The sequence below is a fragment of the Ambystoma mexicanum genome, chromosome 3p (genome assembly GCF_040938575.1).
Source record: "Ambystoma mexicanum isolate Mex_15411 chromosome 3p, UKY_AmexF1_1, whole genome shotgun sequence".
Lineage (NCBI taxonomy): Eukaryota > Metazoa > Chordata > Amphibia > Caudata > Ambystomatidae > Ambystoma > Ambystoma mexicanum.
This window is the reverse complement of record NC_090925.1, coordinates 173,259,466-173,277,204: the sequence shown is the minus strand read 5'-3', so window position 1 is coordinate 173,277,204 and position 17,739 is coordinate 173,259,466. Positions and strand designations below refer to the sequence as shown.

Sequence of the window (17,739 nt, the reverse complement as noted above, 5' to 3'; positions counted from 1 at the left end):
TGGCTCCCTATTCCAACAGCGTGGCAGTAGCCATAGAAACCTGTATAAAGCACATCAAAGCCACCGGGGACTCATTAAAATGTGCAGAAGGTTAAGTTGGGCCATCTTGATATTCATTGGTTCGCTTTTGCTGATGACATTGTCATCTTTGACAGAACAGCACAAGGCCTCCAACCTAAAACCAATAGTTTTATGAGTATGCACTGCCTAACAATCTAGTGGTGAATGGTGAGAAGTCCAAGGTGGTTGTTTTTTTTCTAATGGCAGAAGGTCTGTGGTCAAGCGCTGGGTATTGGGCACTGGCCAGGTGGAGAGGGTGGACTATTTCTGCTACTTGGGGTATAACTTGACCTATGTATCCTCAGTCAGTGGAAAGAATCACTAAAGGCCACATGTAATCCCTTGAGGTCCCATGTGAAATGCATATTGAGGAGAGTCTGTGGCTTTTCACTTTTACCAGCTGTCAAATACTACCTGGGCAAGGTGGAACCGGTTCGGTTATTTTGGGTTGACATGGCACCTGTTGATGTGCAACCAGTTCTTAATAGTCTATGAGGACTTATGTGGAAGAACGTATTGGGCCTAGCGTCATCAGTCTCAAATGGGGTAATTCGCTGTGAACTTAATCTAATTTCTCTCCATGCTCCATATCAATGGATTCAACTCTTGATATATTTCAAGTTTTTGAGACCTCCGGCCAATTCAGTATTTGTGGATTTTCAATCTATGACAGAAAAGGGGACAGTTCCGTCTGTGACTAAGTTTAGGACTAAGTATGAGGGAACTACTGGAATAAATTGGCTCCTCAGACATGGAACTCAGTTTGAATCCAGAAAAGGTAAAATTAAAACTATTCCAGGATGATTTGAGGTTGACCATTGAGGCTCTGTCCAAATATTCACTTTTCAGAGAATATGTCCAATTCCCCAGAAAAATGGGAGACCTTCCTATATACCTGAAGAGTTTTCCTTGTCCAAAGACCCAGCAGATTTTTCTACGATTACAACTTAATCAATTCCATTCTAGAGAGTGAACTAGGCACTGGTCAATGCCTACTCATGGTATGGGGATTCCCTTAAATTGCTGTTTTTGTAAATTTCACAAGGTCACCGAAACTCTTAAACAATGGATATTAGATTGTGAAGCATTGTGAAGACTGTTTTTTTTACAAGGAACTTGATCATTTTTCATCCGAGCTCTCCAAAGAACTGTTTTGGTGTAGACTGTTGTGGGGAACTGATTATTGCACTTGTTCACTTTCGGAGTGGAATCGATTTTAATTGTTAACTGCAATTATCTTTTCTTTTCTTTTTTTTTCTTTATGGACTACGATAAGGAATTTTGTGTTTGACATGTGTGTTTAACTTGTATTCCTTTGTACAAACCAAGATTGCGTTTTTATACGTATTATCTGTATGTTTTGTATTTTGTGAAAGGTTTCCTGTAAACCAAAATAACAATAAAAAAAAGAAAAATAAACAATAACTGTAGCTGCTGAAAATCCCCAAGCCCAGAAATTTGGTATGCATCAGAACTCTAAACAGTGAACAGATATCAGACACATGTAATGGTTCATATTCAAAAATGTTTGGGGAGACAACCCTCTTTTCACATTGTAGACATGAGGAGAAAGATAGTATAACTAAAAATCCATTACAAGAACTTTTCAATGACTGCACTCTTTTAATGTACAATAATTCCCAATGCTTGCACTGATAAGATGGCCGCGGTGTATACTCACATTGTGCAACGTTGGATCCTCCATTAGATGTGTTGTGATGTAAGCCGAGAGAGCGATTTCATTGCTTGGTCCATCCTAAGGTACACAGAACCAAGCAGAAAGTTGGCACATTTATTGGTAAGCATTGCCCATGTTCAAGCAAAGAAATTGCCTCATCTAGGGTGTTAACTCTGCCATGTGTGTGAGATCTTGTGTGCCCACTTCTTTTCACAGCCAGGACAAACAAATGAAAGGAGGGCAGTATGTGCGACCACTTTATATGACATCACATTACTTCCACTCTGCTTTATCTAGATCAGCGGCCTGAAACCTGTGGCCCTCCAGATAGTTTGGACTACAATTCCCATGATCCCTTCCCATGGAGTATGCTGGCATGGGATGATGTGAATTGTAGTGGAAAACATGTGAAGGGCCAAAGGTTGCAGGTCCCTGATCTAGGGATCTGATAGAAGGGCGCACCTGGAACCTGTTGTTCCACTCCTTGCTCTGGTACAGTTATTTCCAAGCAATGCAGGCATATAGCATAGAGTGAACGGGGTCTTCAGATCACACCTCTCCCACGGGCCCTCCACCCTCTTCCTACCCACTGTGTACCATCAAGCTCAGTCCCTTTTCTAGTATATCATCCACCGCGGAAGTGAAAGGGTTCTCCTGTAAACTCATTCCCCATTCAGTGGTTTCTGTACTTGTGCACTGCCTCTTGCCTTTGCCCAACAGTAGGAAGTAGGAACACATTTCTGGGAAGTCTGGAATAATATAGGCCCGAGGCTACCAGGGAGGCTGGGAAGAAATGTTGTACAGTCCTAATAACTGTCTACATTCTAAAGCCCAAGTACTCTACATAGCTCACACACAATTACACATCAAGCTGTCTGATTCTCCACCTTCTGCCACTCAATTCAGACACTGGACCTCATTACGAGGTGGGCAGGATGGGTTTAACAGCGCCGGTAAAGTTGCTGGCGCCGTTAAACCCATTCGGCTCTATTACGAGGTTCCGTTGCGGGACCCGCTCTGGAGGTCTGGGTTTACCATATGTCCATAGCGGGTCCCGCGAGGGGACCAGGGAGCTAACAACGGGCCGTTATTAACAGGCCCGTTGTTAGCTCCCTCCCCATTCCCATTGAGCCCTATGGGGGCTCGAATGGGAATGGGGAAGGTCTGGTTCCGGGTTCAATGAAAGGGGAAATACCGGGTCCTCGAAGGTCGGAATGGCCCGGCATTTCCCCATTCAGGGAACCCGGACCCAAGTTTGGAGGCTGCCATGCCCTTATGAAGGGCATGATCCCTTCCCATGTGGGATGATGTGAATTGTAGTGGAAAACATGTGGAGGGCCAAAGGTTGCATGAAGGGCATGGCAGCCTCCAAACACGTAATGAGACTCACTACCTCCTATAAACCCAGACCCGGGTGAACGCAAAGCTGTTGAAATTGAACCCTTACAACACTGATGTTTTTATTGTTGGCCCCCAGCCCAATACATGGCAAGCCAGTTCAGGGCCCCAGTAGCTGGACCCTCCTACTGAGCCTGTTTCCAAGGTAAAAACTGGTGGGACATATTTTGATTGCTCACTCGGACTAATTTCTCACATCGCAGCAGTTATTCAGATTTGGATTTTCTAGCAAACTATCCTGGAGCTGATCCATCCATTCGTTCATTATGCCCACACAACCTCCGCCAGAGCAGGAATAGACTATGCCAATGACAGCTGTGTTTGCCAGATGTTCCCCTGGCACAGCTACACTGCCCATGAAATGCGGCTGCACGCGCCATCTCAGGGATAGGATGCAGGGTTCAGGTCATGCTGGTTCTTCGCAGCATACACTGGCTCGCAGTTACAGTTTGGATAAAGTTTAAAGTCCTGTGTATTGTACTCTGGGCATTTTATGGTACCGGCTCTGCCTTCATAAAAGATATACCTACCCACTACAAGTCTACTTGAAGAGTGAGGGCATCTCAGACGCGATTACGTTGCATCCCTACAATTCTGAAGGGACGAGCAGATGGAAGATTTTTGTCACTCCACTCCCTAGTTCCAACTCTTCGGGAAAAATGGAAAGCTTGAGACCCAGATCCCTCAACTGTAAGATTCACTGTTCTACATTTCTGCATCTAGCCGGAAGGAAGTTACTTACTTAAGCACTTTAAAAGCTACATACTACATACAGCATAATATTCAGCAATCTTAGGGATCCATTCCCTTTCGTGTACTCCATTTCTTGCTTTGCTTCCAGAGCTCTGCATGCACCCGCTTTCTCCAGGCATAGCTTGTGGATCCTTTGCCGGATGCCACAATGGCCTGGCAGGGACTCACCATCTGAGTGTTCTTGAAGGGCTTCCCGATAGGCTGGAAGCTGCCGTTGGGCAACTGGGTGCTCCTCAGCCAGGTTTGTAAATCCTCACAAATCGTTGCATCCACAAGGCCACGGTCTTTGAGTTGGCAAAAGGTGCTAAGCGCAAGCGTTGTCAGCCTGAGGGGAGAATGTGTAAGAGAAAGAGGTAGAGAGAAAAAGAGAAGAGAGCCAGAGGAGGGGAGAAAGAAAAAGAGAAGAGACAGAGGTAGAGAGAGAGAGAGAAAATGAAAGAAGCGAGAGCGACAGGAGAGAGAGAGAGAGAGAGAGAGAGCAAGAGAGAAAGAGAAAGAGAGAAGAGAGAGCGACAGGAGCGAGGGAGAAAAGGAGAGAAAGAAAAAGAAAAGAGAGAGTTAGAGAAAAAGAGAGAATAGGGAGTGACAGGAGAGAGAAAGAGAGAGAAGGGGAGAGAAAAAGACAAGAGAGAGCCACAGGAGAGAGAGAGAAAGAGAGAGAAAAGGAGAGCAAGAGAGAAGAGAGAGAAGGGGTTAGAGAAAAAGAGAGAAGAGGAAGTGACAGGAGAGAGAAAGAGAGAGAAAAGGAGAGAAAGAGAGAAGAGAGAGAGAAGGGGAGAGAGAGAAAGGGGAGAGAGAGCGACAGGAGAGAGAGAGAAAATGAGAGAAATAAAAAGAGAAGAGAGGTAGAGAAAGAGAAAAAGAGAATAGAAAGAGTGACAGGAGAGAGAAAGAGAGAGAAGGGGGAGAGAAAAATAGAAGAGAGATCCACAGGAGAGAGAGAGAAAGAGAGAGAAAAGGGAGAGCAAGAGAAGAGATAGAAGGAGATAGAGAAAAAGAAAAGAGAGCAGTAGAGAGAGAAAATGGGGAGAAAGAGGGAAGAGAGAGAGAAGGGGAGATAGAAAAAGAAAAGAGAGCAGTAGAGAGAGAGAAAAAGAGAAAGAGAGAGAAAGAGAGAGAAGGAGAGAGAGCAAAAGAGAGAGAAAAGGAGAACGAGAGAGGGAGAGAATTAGTAACTTCCAGGATTGATACCAACAAGGCAAATGGCAGACTGAGGGCAACTACTCACAAATTGACATTCACCTGTCTAAAGGCAACAAACAGCAGCACTCTAACAGATATACTTTTAATATGTGATAATAAATAGGAGTTCAGTTACCCTATTACTAATAAAGGAATAACATTGTAAGGTAATAGTACAGTGGATCCTACCACTGTTGTGGAAGGTGTGTTTTATGGGAGGACATGCGAAGTACATTGATCTGGAGGGATATTATTTATATGTTTATGTTTATGTTTATATGCTTATATCGCGCCGGAAGCCCGCGGGCATCGGGGCGCGGTAACACTAGGAACAAAACAACAAAGGGGCGAAGTACAAATAGTTAATAAAGATACTAGCGAACTATTTGTCAAAATAAACAACTCACTGGAACAAGTGAGTTTTCAACAGTTTCCTGAAAGTGTGATAGTTTTCCTCTAGCCGGAGGGTGAAGGCCAGCTTGTTCCAGTGTTGCGCTGCCTGCACTGGAAAGGATCTGCCAAGACCTGCGGCGCGGTTAAAGCGCGGCACATTGTGCAGGCCCTGATCAGCTGATCTTAGATGTCGCTGGGGGGTGTATCTTGAAAATTATTTTTTAAAGTAGATAGGTGCATTACCAAATAAGCAGCTATGAACTATGGTCATTGACTTAAATTTTACTCTGTGCTCAATTCTACACCAATGTAAGGATTTTCTTCCTACCGGTATGTGCTCTCTGTTCTTAAACCACTTTACTATATAGACTGCATCATTTTCCATTACTTGGCATCTCTCAATTTCCCTCTTTATAGCTCCAAGCAGCAGGGCATTACCATAGTTTAGTTGTGACAAAATAATCGCCCTGGCTATGGTAGCTGTATTTACCCTTGTTCAGGAATGGTCTGATAGCTCTCAGTAGGCGCAGGTAGTAGGCATTGTTCTTGTATAGGTACTTAACCTGTACCTCTGACCCTACTGAGGTTTCAACCATCGTCCCAAGCGTATTCATTGCCTAGTTTGGCTCTAGCCTGACGTGTTCCAAAAATCATTAGCTTCGGTTTGGTGTTATTCGGACACATCCAATGTTGTTGCATCCAGTGGTCTATGATGTTATAGACGTCTGCTATTTTTTCACTATCCCTGAGATAGTCACCTTCTAGTTGGAAGATTAACTGAGTATCGTTGGCGTAATTTGTAAAGAATACACCAACGTTTTCCAACAGATCACAAAGACTTCTCATGTAGAGGTTAAATAGCAGTGGGGATGAGCTTGCTCCCTGGGGGACTACAAAAATAATGGATGCAGCCTCTGAGAATGTATCCCCCCAGTGTACTCTGGCTCGCCGGTCCTTGAGGAATGATGAAAGCCATGCCAATGCAGCCGGAGAACAACCTGCTATTTTATCTAGAGCATTTCGCAGTAACTGGTGATCCACCAGGTCAAATGCTGCACTAGGATCAAGCAGCATCAGGATCCCTACTTTGCCTCTATCTACTATTACAAGCATATGATTCTGTAAATCTAACACAGCGGTTTCAGTACTATGAGCTGCCCGGAAACCTGATTGCCGCACCTGAAGAGTTCACTTGGCTTCAATGTGCTTCTGGAGTTGATTAGTCGCTATCTTGTCAAGAATCTTCAGAATGAAAGATGTGACAGATATATCGGTCTATGCAAAATGACAGATATATCTGTCTCCTATACAACATTAGTTAGGGGGTTAGGTTGGAGTGGTTTGTGGGTGATAGAGTGGTTCTTAAGGGAAAATTCAAGCTTGCCAGGGAGCCATAGAGAGTGTGATGACCACAGGAGAGGCAACCAGGCTACCTCACACCCAGTGCCGCCCAGCACATGCAGCACGTGCAGACTTAGCAGTGGAAGGGCGCTGGCATTTCATGGGTAAACGTGTTTGCAACATAGTGATCAACTTCGCTACCACAGGGGATGAAAAAGATGTGGCATAATGATACTGTTTGAAATACATGCTTCTGGTTACCGAGCCCCAGGGGCCAGTCATCAGCCGGCTCCATGTTATTTCAATGACAGTCATTACTTCGAAGTAATTACTTTGAAATGCCACTTTGATATTTAAAAGAAAAAGACATTTGGTGGAGGTCCCTTCCCATGCCTGCATTCCCCTTTACTGATTCCCCTAACCCTATCCCCTCCACACTCCCTTTGAAACCACTTAATCCACAACTATTTAAATATATGTGGAAATCAGGGTGAGAGGTTACAAATCAATTAGCTTTTACATGGGAAACTATACTGTCATTTGAGAAGGGGACTATATCTCACCTGACAGTATAGTTTCCCATGTAAAAGCTAATTGATTTGTAACCTCTCACCCTGATTTCCACATATATTTAAACATATGCCCACCTGGATTTGTCAGGGTATAGCCAGGTGCCCTTTATATATCTTTAATCCACAACTAGATATATTTTTTGAGGTGATTTCGAAGTAATTACTTTGAAATACATTACTTGGAATTAATTACGGCTGTGGGAACAACAGGAGACCCATCAGGCTGTAGACAGCTATAGCCAGAAGGGAGGCTGCAATATGGCCACACTTGGAATAACGGAGCCCCCTTGGAAACCCACCCGTCAGCTCCCACAAGGCGAAACAAGCGCTCTCTGGGCATGCGTGGTTCACCTCTGAAGCATCTGTGGGTAAGCAACAGGGCCAATGCTCAACAGGAGGTGGTGAACTGGAATCAAATAGAGACTAACCCAGTGCCCTACAATAACAAATACATTAAGAAAGTCTATCCAGAAATATGCACTTATGCTGAGTTGCTCTCAAAAAGAGACCAGTAAAAAGGAGGAAGCTATAATGAAAAAGCCAAGACCAGCCATGACCATAAAAACAATGATGGCGGCCAGTGCTAAGCAACACTAAGCAGTTCCTTACCTAAAAACAATGGTGGCGGCCAGTACTAAGCAACACTAAGCAGTTCCTTATCTAAAAACAATGGTGGTGGCCAGTGCTAAGCAACACTAAGCAGTTCCTTATCTAAAAACAATGATGGCGGCCAGTGCTAAGCAACACTAAGCAGTTCCTTATCTAAAAACAATGCTGGGGGCCAGTGCTAAGCAACACTAAGCAGTTCCTTACCTAAAAACAATGGTGGCGGCCAGTGCTAAGCAACACTAAGCAGTTCCTTATCTAAAAACAATGGTGGCGGCCAGTGCTAAGCAACACTAAGCAGTTCCTTATCTAAAAACAATGGTGGTGGCCAGTGCTAAGCAATACTAAGCAGTTCCTTATCCTAGCAGCAAGAGCTCACAGTCCAGTATAAAGTGTTCATGCCTGGTCTATTTGCATTCTGGACCCAGGAAAACCACAGCATGAATCTCCTCGCATTCCTGATGAAGGACCTAAAGGCCACAGGATACTGAGAGGAGGGAAGGGACATTGAGACTTGGGTCCTGTGCTGTAGGCTTACCCGAACGACTAGCTTATTGGCTGTCCCTGCACAAGCATTGCATGGTCCGGCACACCTAAACACAGGCGCTCTAGGGGTCTCACTACTTGCCATCACATGAAGAGGATGCACAGGCTCTCCAATTTTTACAAGAGCGTCAAATGAGATTGTTATGCCCAGATGGGGGTCCCAAGCTTGCTGTGCCGAGAGACCCAAGCTCCACCACACTGTTGATGCCTAATGAGGCTAACACATTCCTGCCATTGCTTGCGGTCTTCTGCTAAAGGCATGCGCCACGGTCATTCAGGCTGGACTACCCCTTTAGGAATGGGCATATATTTGATCTGCATATTGATTTTCCCCTTTAATTGCATAGCTAGCTGAAAATTATGGTTTTGGAGTCATGGCCAGAGCAAGGCTTTAGGTTATGACTGATTCACAGCCTTGCTCCATTGACTCTACCGTGTTGCATAAGTCGACTAAAGGGGACTGGAATGCCCAGATATGGGTCATGAGCTTTCTGAGTCTGGAGTGCCAGGCTACCTCCACTGGTGATGCCATAATGCTCATTTAGGGGACTGGCACATGCCGCCGTCCAACCATGAAATCAAAGAAACTGCTTCTGGTGAGGTTCTGTGGCTTGATGGTACCTTTGTCGAATTCCAAATTCTGGCCCTCAGTCAGCACAATTTCTTGTATGAGGGGACAATGCCCTATATTGAAATGCACCAGTCAGAAAAAGTGCATCTTGCATGCACACTTGCAACTACTGCCACACTTGCCAGGAGGTGATGAGTGATGGAAGAAGGGGAAGTAGGCTACACTTTGCCACATGCTTTATTAGACGTGTTTCTTTGGAGTCTGTTAGTTTGGCTGGAAGCAATGCATGGTGGATGTTAACTATCTTCAAGAATAGTATGCAGGTGACCTGCATAATTATGCTTGACCTTCACAAAATGAAGGCAATTGTTAGGTAGAGTAGGGGAAGCCTTCTGTGAGAAGGTCTACATGCATGTTGGCACCTTTTGTTGATTTACCTCATATTAGGGAACCATATAAATGTCTTTCATCTCATTCCATCAGTCCATCTTTCACAATAGGAGTTGCATTCTTCTGGTTAATCTATTTTTCATTTTGATGTCCAAAAACCAAATATGCCAGAATTCTAATGATATTCCACTATATCTCCAAATATCCTTTGCTAATGGCCTCCATTGCTTCATAGACCCCCTTGTCACAATCGAGAGAGGGATGTCACATCTGTGTATTCTAAAAGTAAACCCACCAAAAGAGATTGGGTTCTGCTCTTAAAGGGTAAGCAACACATTGCCAATGGGATCTATCCAAATGGCCTGAACCTCATAGATTTAAGCCCACCCTACAATTTGCACCAAGTTCTTGTGCTTGTAGGGTAGATAGACCAAGCGTATCCCACAACTACACCATGTCTGAAAAAGTAAACTGTGTGGTGCCATGTAACTCTGATCTAGAATATAAAATCTGTACTGCAATCAGTGAACTTCTAGAAGACGGGCCAGCACTCACCTTGATGGTAAAAATGCCCTCCTGACAGGACTAGCCAGCTCTTTCTCTGTTCCATGTGAAGTATGAGCTCCACACAGTGGCAGACATCATCACAAGCACCAAAAATATGACCTTGTCAACTCAGCGTTGATCGGTAAACAATGGCTTCCTCTTCTTGCCATAATCCTCTTCAAGATGAGACGAATCACCCTCAAGGCCTTCACAACCTACCTTACCAGCTCTTGTGGGTCATTGATCAAAGGCAGCCATGCACTGGTAGGCTGGCACGTTTACAGTGTGGAAAAAAGGGACCTTGCAAACAGGATTTTTCAGTAATGTCTCAATCTTTGTAACTCTCTCTCCATCTCTGCCTCATGGATTCTATGGGAAAACAATGTAAGATTGCTCTTCAGGCAACGCTTACTCAACCTCCTGTGATAAACCCTCAGATGGCGTCACTTCTCCCCTAGGAGAGCCCCTTCCCATAAGGCCAGGGAGGTGAGGCCACTGCCAGATTGTCCCCCTGGGGGTGGTACTCAGCGAGTGGTTCTCATGGGGAGGGAAGCCCCCTATAGGATTAGTGATGACCTAGGGAGAACATTGTATCCCAAGCTGTTCGAGTGCTCAAAAGCGTGGTCCGCCTGGGACGCAGAGCACAAAAGCAGGAAGCCGCTACGCAGCCACCGCGGAGTTTAGATGGAGGAGGAGGCACCCGAATGAGAACCAGAAGGAGCCAAGGGAGACAGCTGAGCAACCAGAGGAGGGTTGGGAGAACAGGAGGCTTGCTGGGAACCCTGAGGTACCATACCACAGTGGGGCACGGGTCTGTGACTCACATCCAATAAGGAGTGGCATCCACAGTCATCTTCTTCATGGCAGTCCCTGGCAGACTGGGAGACCAGGGCTACCTAGACCACGAGTGGGAGAAAGATACCAAAGAGGCCTGGGATCCGAGACAAAGAAAGCAAAGAGGTCTGGGACCCGAGAGAAAGAAACCAATACCACAGGGGTCTGGATTTCGACAAAAAAGAATACCTGCCAGGAGGGATTGCCATCCACACCGAATAATGAACTGCCTCCAAAACTATCGTCGTAGTCACAGTACCTGGCAGGATAGTGAACCAGGTGGGCTGTGAACACTGTGAGCATTGTGAGAAAAGCCAGGGAAGGGAGACATACCCTCTAGCATTTGTGAACATAGTGGAAGGTGCCAAGAGAGGGGAGTAATTCCTTTGGCACTGTACAAGCTTGAGAAAGGCCAGGGGAAGGGAGACATACCTGTGAACATTGTGTAAGGAGCATTGTGAAGAGTCTGAGAAAGATAAGGAGAAGAAAGACACTTTTCCTGGCATTGGGAAAAACAACTGAGAAACCTGAGAAAGGTTAGGGGCAGGGACTCATCCCCTCACATTGTGAAGATACAAGACTTTAGCCCTCATTACGATACTGGCGCTAAAGCATGGCGCAATTAGCACCATGGTTGGTGCCGGTATCGTAACAAGTCCGCCAAAGTTCAATGGGGAATTACCACCCCATTCCAAGGTTGGCGGGGCGGTAATTCCCCATTGAACATTGGCCCTTCCCAATTCCCATTTTTGCCCCATAGGGCTCAATGGGACTGGGGAAGGCGCTAAGTACGGTATCGCAAATTGCGGTACCGTACATAGCACCAAGGTCCCTTTGCGGGTCCCTACTTTAACCGCTGGTCTAGACCAGCTGTTCAGGTTGGGTCCCGCAAAGGGACCTCGTAGTAAGGAACTAATGGGTTAACGGCACCGCAGCCTTTTACGGCGCCGTTAACCCATTAGCCCCAGGGTCGTAATGAGGCCCTTTGTGTTCTATTTGCCGTATTGGAACCTCAATCCAAGGAGCCTTTTTGAAACTTTTTGGTCCTTTGAGAAGAACATTTCATTTGCATCACCCTGTGGTGAGCTTTCGGCTGTCGCCCAGAAGAAGGAAGCTATTCTTCTGAGCCAAGACGACCACCCCTTTTCCTTAGTCGAGTGTGTACTGTAAGGGCTGGAAATAAGTTTTTGGACACAAGTCGGTGGACTCTTTGCTGAAAAAAAACTGCCTGCATGAGATCAATTATCAGAGGATCAAACACACTCACACCAACCCACACCATCTGTTTCCCCCCATCCCTGTTGCTACTTACCTGTTTTCTCGCTGCCTGGTCAACTTCAGTCCCTCTAATGCGGTTCGGATCCGATGCTGCAGGGTCCCTTTTCCTTCTTTTTTTCCAGTCCCACACCTCCAATATTGAGGAAGAGGGAGCACCCCCGCAACTCCCCAAGGCTAATACATACCGATCATAGGGAGCGGGGTACACCCCTGCAACTCCCGCTCCACATGTTCGGTATGTTTTAGCCTAATTGTTCGCTTTTAATCGATCGAATTGTACTGACCAAATTCGGTCAAATATATCATTCGATCAATTTAAAATGAACAATCATGCTAATACCAATTAAAAGGGAACAGACACCTTGCAGTTCCTCCCTGTGTCGGTTTGGGATCCAAGAGATTACCCTCACTCCAAAGTCTTCTGAAAGCTTTGCTGCATTGCAACAGAAGACTGCTTCTTTTTTCTGTTTCCCAGTTTCTCTTGTTCTTAGTCGTAGACTAGGTCTTTGCCATCCTTTTCTCAGTAGGTTCTGCTTGGTTCTCCTTCACTCCTTCCTAAACATTCAGGAGTTTGGAACAGTCGATTCAGTCTCTCTTAGTCCGTGAACGACTTTCTCAGCCTTTGTTTTTTAAAAAACATTTTTATTGATTGCATTTCAACAACAAACACAAACCAAACTTACAGTGCATTTAATAATAGTTCAATATACATCATTTTAATCTATATCCACTGTTTCACCCCTTCACCTCCACCCATCCAAGCCTACTCTCCTTCCCGTACAGTTTCTTTGTCTTGCAGTAGGGATTCTTTATCACTGGTTTCTGTTGGATCCCAGTTACTTGACCCCTCATGCATGGGCCCAAATAGTTCAGCTATCAGCTGTTTCCATGCTATTAAAGTTCCAGCCTCTTCTTCCCTCCCCGTGTTGCTTGTCTCTTGCCATACTACAGTTTCCGCCTCTGCCCACTTCTGTAGATCTTTCCACCATACCTCTATTCTTGGTCTATGACATGCCTTCCACCCCATTGCAATTTTCCTCTTTGCTTATACATAAGCCATTTCTTTCAATTTACTCACATGTTTCAGCTTACGTGGCCTAGGAAACCCTCCTACCAGGCATGCCCACACTGCATCCACCTCTATTTTGACCACTTTGTCTTCCATCCTATGTGCAATTTCTCCCCAGAATCTCTCTATTATTGGGCATGACCAAAACATGTGTACCATTCCAGCTTTTTCTTCGTCACATTTGGGGCATGCTTGTCATCCTGCTTTTTTGAATTTGGCTATTCTTTGGGGTGTCATATACGCCCTGTGAGTAATATATAATTGTATCTGTTGTAATCTGGCGTTTCTTGACACTTTTTTGTGATATCTCTGGGCACACTCCCACATCTCATCACTCATAGGGGCACCAACTTCCTCCTCCCAGTCTTGTCTAAGTTGTACCACATCCTTCCCAACTTTGGTCATCATTAGCTCATATACTCTAGATATTTCGTGCCCGCCCCCCCCCCCCTGCTATATCATATATTGTGTCTATGGTGGCATCCGGTTCATCTGCTAGTATGACTTCGGACCATGTCTCTTTAATTTGTTGTACCACCCTATGATATGTTATGAACTGCCCCATATGTAGCCCCGTTTCCTCCACCAGCCCCTCAAAGTCCCTTATACTCCCCTCTTGCCATATATCACCCATCGTTGCTATCCCCAACGGCTCCCAGAACTTCATACTTTTTTCAATGTTCCTAATAGCTCTCTCAGTGTTGTATTGATGTTCTGCTTCCACCGTATGATATATGTCTATCCCAAGATATCGGAACGTGCTGACCTTCATGGTATCTGCAGGATCGGTAACTGCTCTAGTGGAATCCCTTTATATCTGCCTATCGGAAATACACTAGATTTTTGGGGGTTCACAGCTATGCCTGAAAGCCTCGCAAATCATTCCATCACTTCCAGGACATACTGGAGGTTTTCTTCCGGGTAGCGTAGGTACAGCAACATATCGTCAGCGTACAAGGAAATCAGATGCGGTTCCCCTTTTATGGTGATGCCTATTATATCATAATGCTGCCTCAGGTATATCGCCAGAGGTTCTAAGGCCAAAATGTACAGCATGGGGGACCACAGGCATCCCTGCCTAGTGCCTCTGCCAAGTTGCCACCTCTCCGATATATCTGCTCCTGTCTTCACCCTGGCCAGCGGCGCACTGTACAATAGTTTAGCCCATTTGAGATACCCCGGCCCTATTCCATAATTAGTCAAAGTCGCCAACAGCCATGGCCATTTGACCGAGTCGAAGGCCTTTATTGCATCCAGAGAAACTATTGCCATCTCTCCCACCTCCCCATTGGCATGTTCAATAACTCGGTGGAGTTGCCTAAGATTGTTGGATATGTTCCTATTAGGGACATAACCTGTCTGGTCCGGGTGTATCAATTTATTAATAACCCTCCTCATTCTGTTTGCTAGGACCGCCGTCAATATTTTACTGTCCTGATTTAGGACCGCCGTCAATATTTTACTGTCCTGATTTAACATCGACGGTGGTCTATAGGAGCCGCACTCATTGCCAGGTTTATTGGGTTTGGGGAGTGGTATAATGATCGCCTCTCTCAGTGACTGTGGAAGTCTACTGAGTTCATATGCCTCATTTAGCATCTCTAAGAGCGGGGGGAGTACCTAATTTTTTTATACTTATAAAATTTGCTGGGGAGTCTGTCAGTTCCCGGGGTCTTACTAGTGGGTAGTAGCCTCACTACCTCCTCCAATTCCTCTAGAGTGATCAGTGCGTCCAGCTCCTCTCTCTCCTCAGCGCTAATTTGCGGCAATCCAATATCCTCCAGCGTTTCTCTTATTGCCTTGCTGTCACTACCATCCGCATCTTCATATAGGTTATGGTATTAGGCTGCAAATTCCTGATTAACACCCTCTTGAGTGTCTACTATACACCCATTCTCATTCGCCATTGTCCTGATTGTTGGTCTGGGAGTCTCGCTTTTGTATAGCCATGCCAAAACTCTCCGTGGTTTATCCCCCCTGCATGCTGCCTCTCTATATATTTTTTATAGTTAAGGTTACACAGCCTTTCACAGCACCCTGCACATGTTTGCTGCAACCTAAGTATTGTCTCCTTATCTGCTTTGGTGTTACCTCCCCTTTTTAATGCACTTTCTAACTCCATTTCCGCTTCTTGTAGTTCAGCCTGGATCCCCCCTTGCAGCCCCTTGGACTTGGCTATCGCTATCCCTCTCACTATTAAATTAAAGGCTTCCCAGAGCGTACCCGCGGACTCCACACTTCCAGTATTGATCTCAAAATAACTTACTATTTCCTCCCTCATGTCCTCTTTAAAAATATTATCCTTCAACGTCTCCGCTCGGAGGCGCCATGTCGGTATCTTCGATCTCGGGGACCGGTATTTCCAAGTTAATATCAGCGCTGAATGGTCCGAAAGGACCCTCACTTTATATTCTATCTGCGTTATTTCTGTCATCAATTCCTGTGTGACAAACACATAATCCAATCCAGTGTGTAGGTTCTGGGGGGCTGAATAGTGCGAATATTGTCTGTTCTGTGGAGGTGCGACCTCCATGCATCCTCTAACCCGAAATCCGACAACAAAGATTGCAAAATCTTGGCAGCTGGGGTGGGTCTGTCTATCTTGGTATCTGTTCTGTCTATTTTCGGGTTTAATACGCAATTAAAATCTCCTCCCAAAATCACCACCCCACCCAAGCCCCCGCTAAGTTTACTGTATAGGGTTCTGAAGTATGCCACTGTATCTTGGTTCGGGGCGTATATGTTTATAATACTCATTTCTTTGTTTTCCACAAACACCTTTATTATTACCATCCTCCCACCTGGCTCGACCGTAGAATGCAGCAACTTAAACGGGACATGTGGCGCGACTCAAGTAATCACCCCTCTGGCATAGGCTGAGTATGCTGCGCCCACAACTGTTCCTCTCCACTTCTTTTGGACCACTTCCAGTTTTTCTTGCGTTAGGTGAGTGTCTTGTAACAAGGCTATGTCTATTTTTTGCCTGCGCAGATACATCATCACCTTATTCCTTTTTAAATAACTATTGAGCCCCCTGATGTTCCAGGTAAATACTTTAAGCTCTCCCATAACATATCTAGGTCCCGCTCTCCCCTCCGCAAGTAGAGTCCAATTCTCAGTACTTCTCTCTTTCCATGCAGGCTCGTTCCCCCGTTTAAACATCTCTCAACTGTTAACTCTTTCCCTCTGCCCCCCTCCCTCACGCCCTCCAACTTTCCCAACTCCACCACACTTCCCCTCACTCCCTCAACTCCCCCCACCCTCCATGCCCCTCCCCAACTCACTCTGGCACACCCCCTCCAAATCCCTCCCAACTGTTGCCCAGCTCCATCCCTGGATCTCAGGCTCCCCCACATCTAGCCGATTCCTTGGCACTTCTTGTACCTAGGACTCAGTGGGGAGATGTCGCACTATCGGCGCACCTACTACTTCTACTAATGGGGGTAAAGCGCATATATCCCGCGGCTCTGATATATCTATATGAAGCAGAGCTATGCATCTTACAACCAGAATGTTTATCACTATATTCCAGTCCACAGTGTTCACTGGCAAGCATATATGGCCGAAGGCTTCTGCCACACTGCCTTTCAACTCTAGCTGACCACCCCCTTACCCGCTTACAATGTCACTGCCACCTCCTCAGCACCCATATTGTCAGCTCACTTATCTTTTTCATTTTGGTCTTGATCACCTTCCGGCTCTGGGCATCCATTCGTGTCCAACCAACACGTTGCTTTCTCCGGAATCTCAAAGAAGTGTGCTTTGCCCTTATGCAAGATTTTTAACTTGGCCGGATAGAGTAACATATACTTCATCCCTGCGGTGCGTAACCTTCTCTTGACTGCCACATAGCTATAGCGTTGCCTCTGCACCAACATAGTATAGTCCGGGTAAGCCGTGATCGTTGCTGATGCTCGCGTTATAGTACCACCCTTCCGGAAGAATTCCAGGATCTTTTCGTGGTCTCTGTAGTTCAACATTTTTGCGATTATAGCTCTGGGTGGTGCTCCCGGTTGCGGTCTTCTCGTCTGGGCCCGGTGCGCTCGCTCTACCGCAAATCCCTGTGAGAGTTTACCAGCTCCTACTGCTTGCAGCAACATATTCTCGACATAGTTTGTGGGGTCCGTGCCTTCTTCTCCTTCCGGCAAGCCGACCACCCTTATGTTGCTTCGCCTGGTTCGTCCTTCAGCTTCCTCTGCCCGGTTTTCGAAATTAGCCACTTGTTGCTTCAGTACATGGACCTCTTTTGCAGTTGTGGCGCTCAAGTCCTCATTCTTCTTCATGGCAGTTTCCAAGCTACTAGTTCAGTCTGCTAGCGCCCTTACGTCTTGTCGCAGTAAGTTTACATCTATTCCCACTGTGTCTATCTTCTTTTCCAGCACTTCTTTGAGCTCAGCCATCGCCTCTCCCCATGAGGACTTCAGTTCCGTGATGGCTTCCAGTATTCGTTGGTCATCTCTTGGCACACTCTCAGTCTCTTGTGCTTTCACCCCGGACTGTGCTGGGGGGTAGCAGCTTGTTG

The 17,739-nt window shown here is 45.8% G+C and overlaps 1 protein-coding gene across 4 annotated transcripts in view; it reads right to left on the bottom strand.

Moving 5' to 3' along the window:
* The window catches only part of LOC138580215 (alpha-2-macroglobulin-like protein 1), a 1,347,911-nt gene that overhangs the window by 240,335 nt on the left and 1,089,837 nt on the right, over positions 1-17,739 (bottom strand). For all 4 annotated transcript variants that reach the window (XM_069650572.1, XM_069650575.1, XM_069650574.1 and 1 more), the window contains 2 exons: positions 4,058-4,214; positions 1,742-1,816 (listed from right to left, as the gene is read on the bottom strand). In XM_069650572.1, the coding sequence (XP_069506673.1) occupies positions 1,742-1,816; positions 4,058-4,214 (232 nt within the window). The remainder of the gene's footprint in view (positions 1-1,741; positions 1,817-4,057; positions 4,215-17,739) is intronic.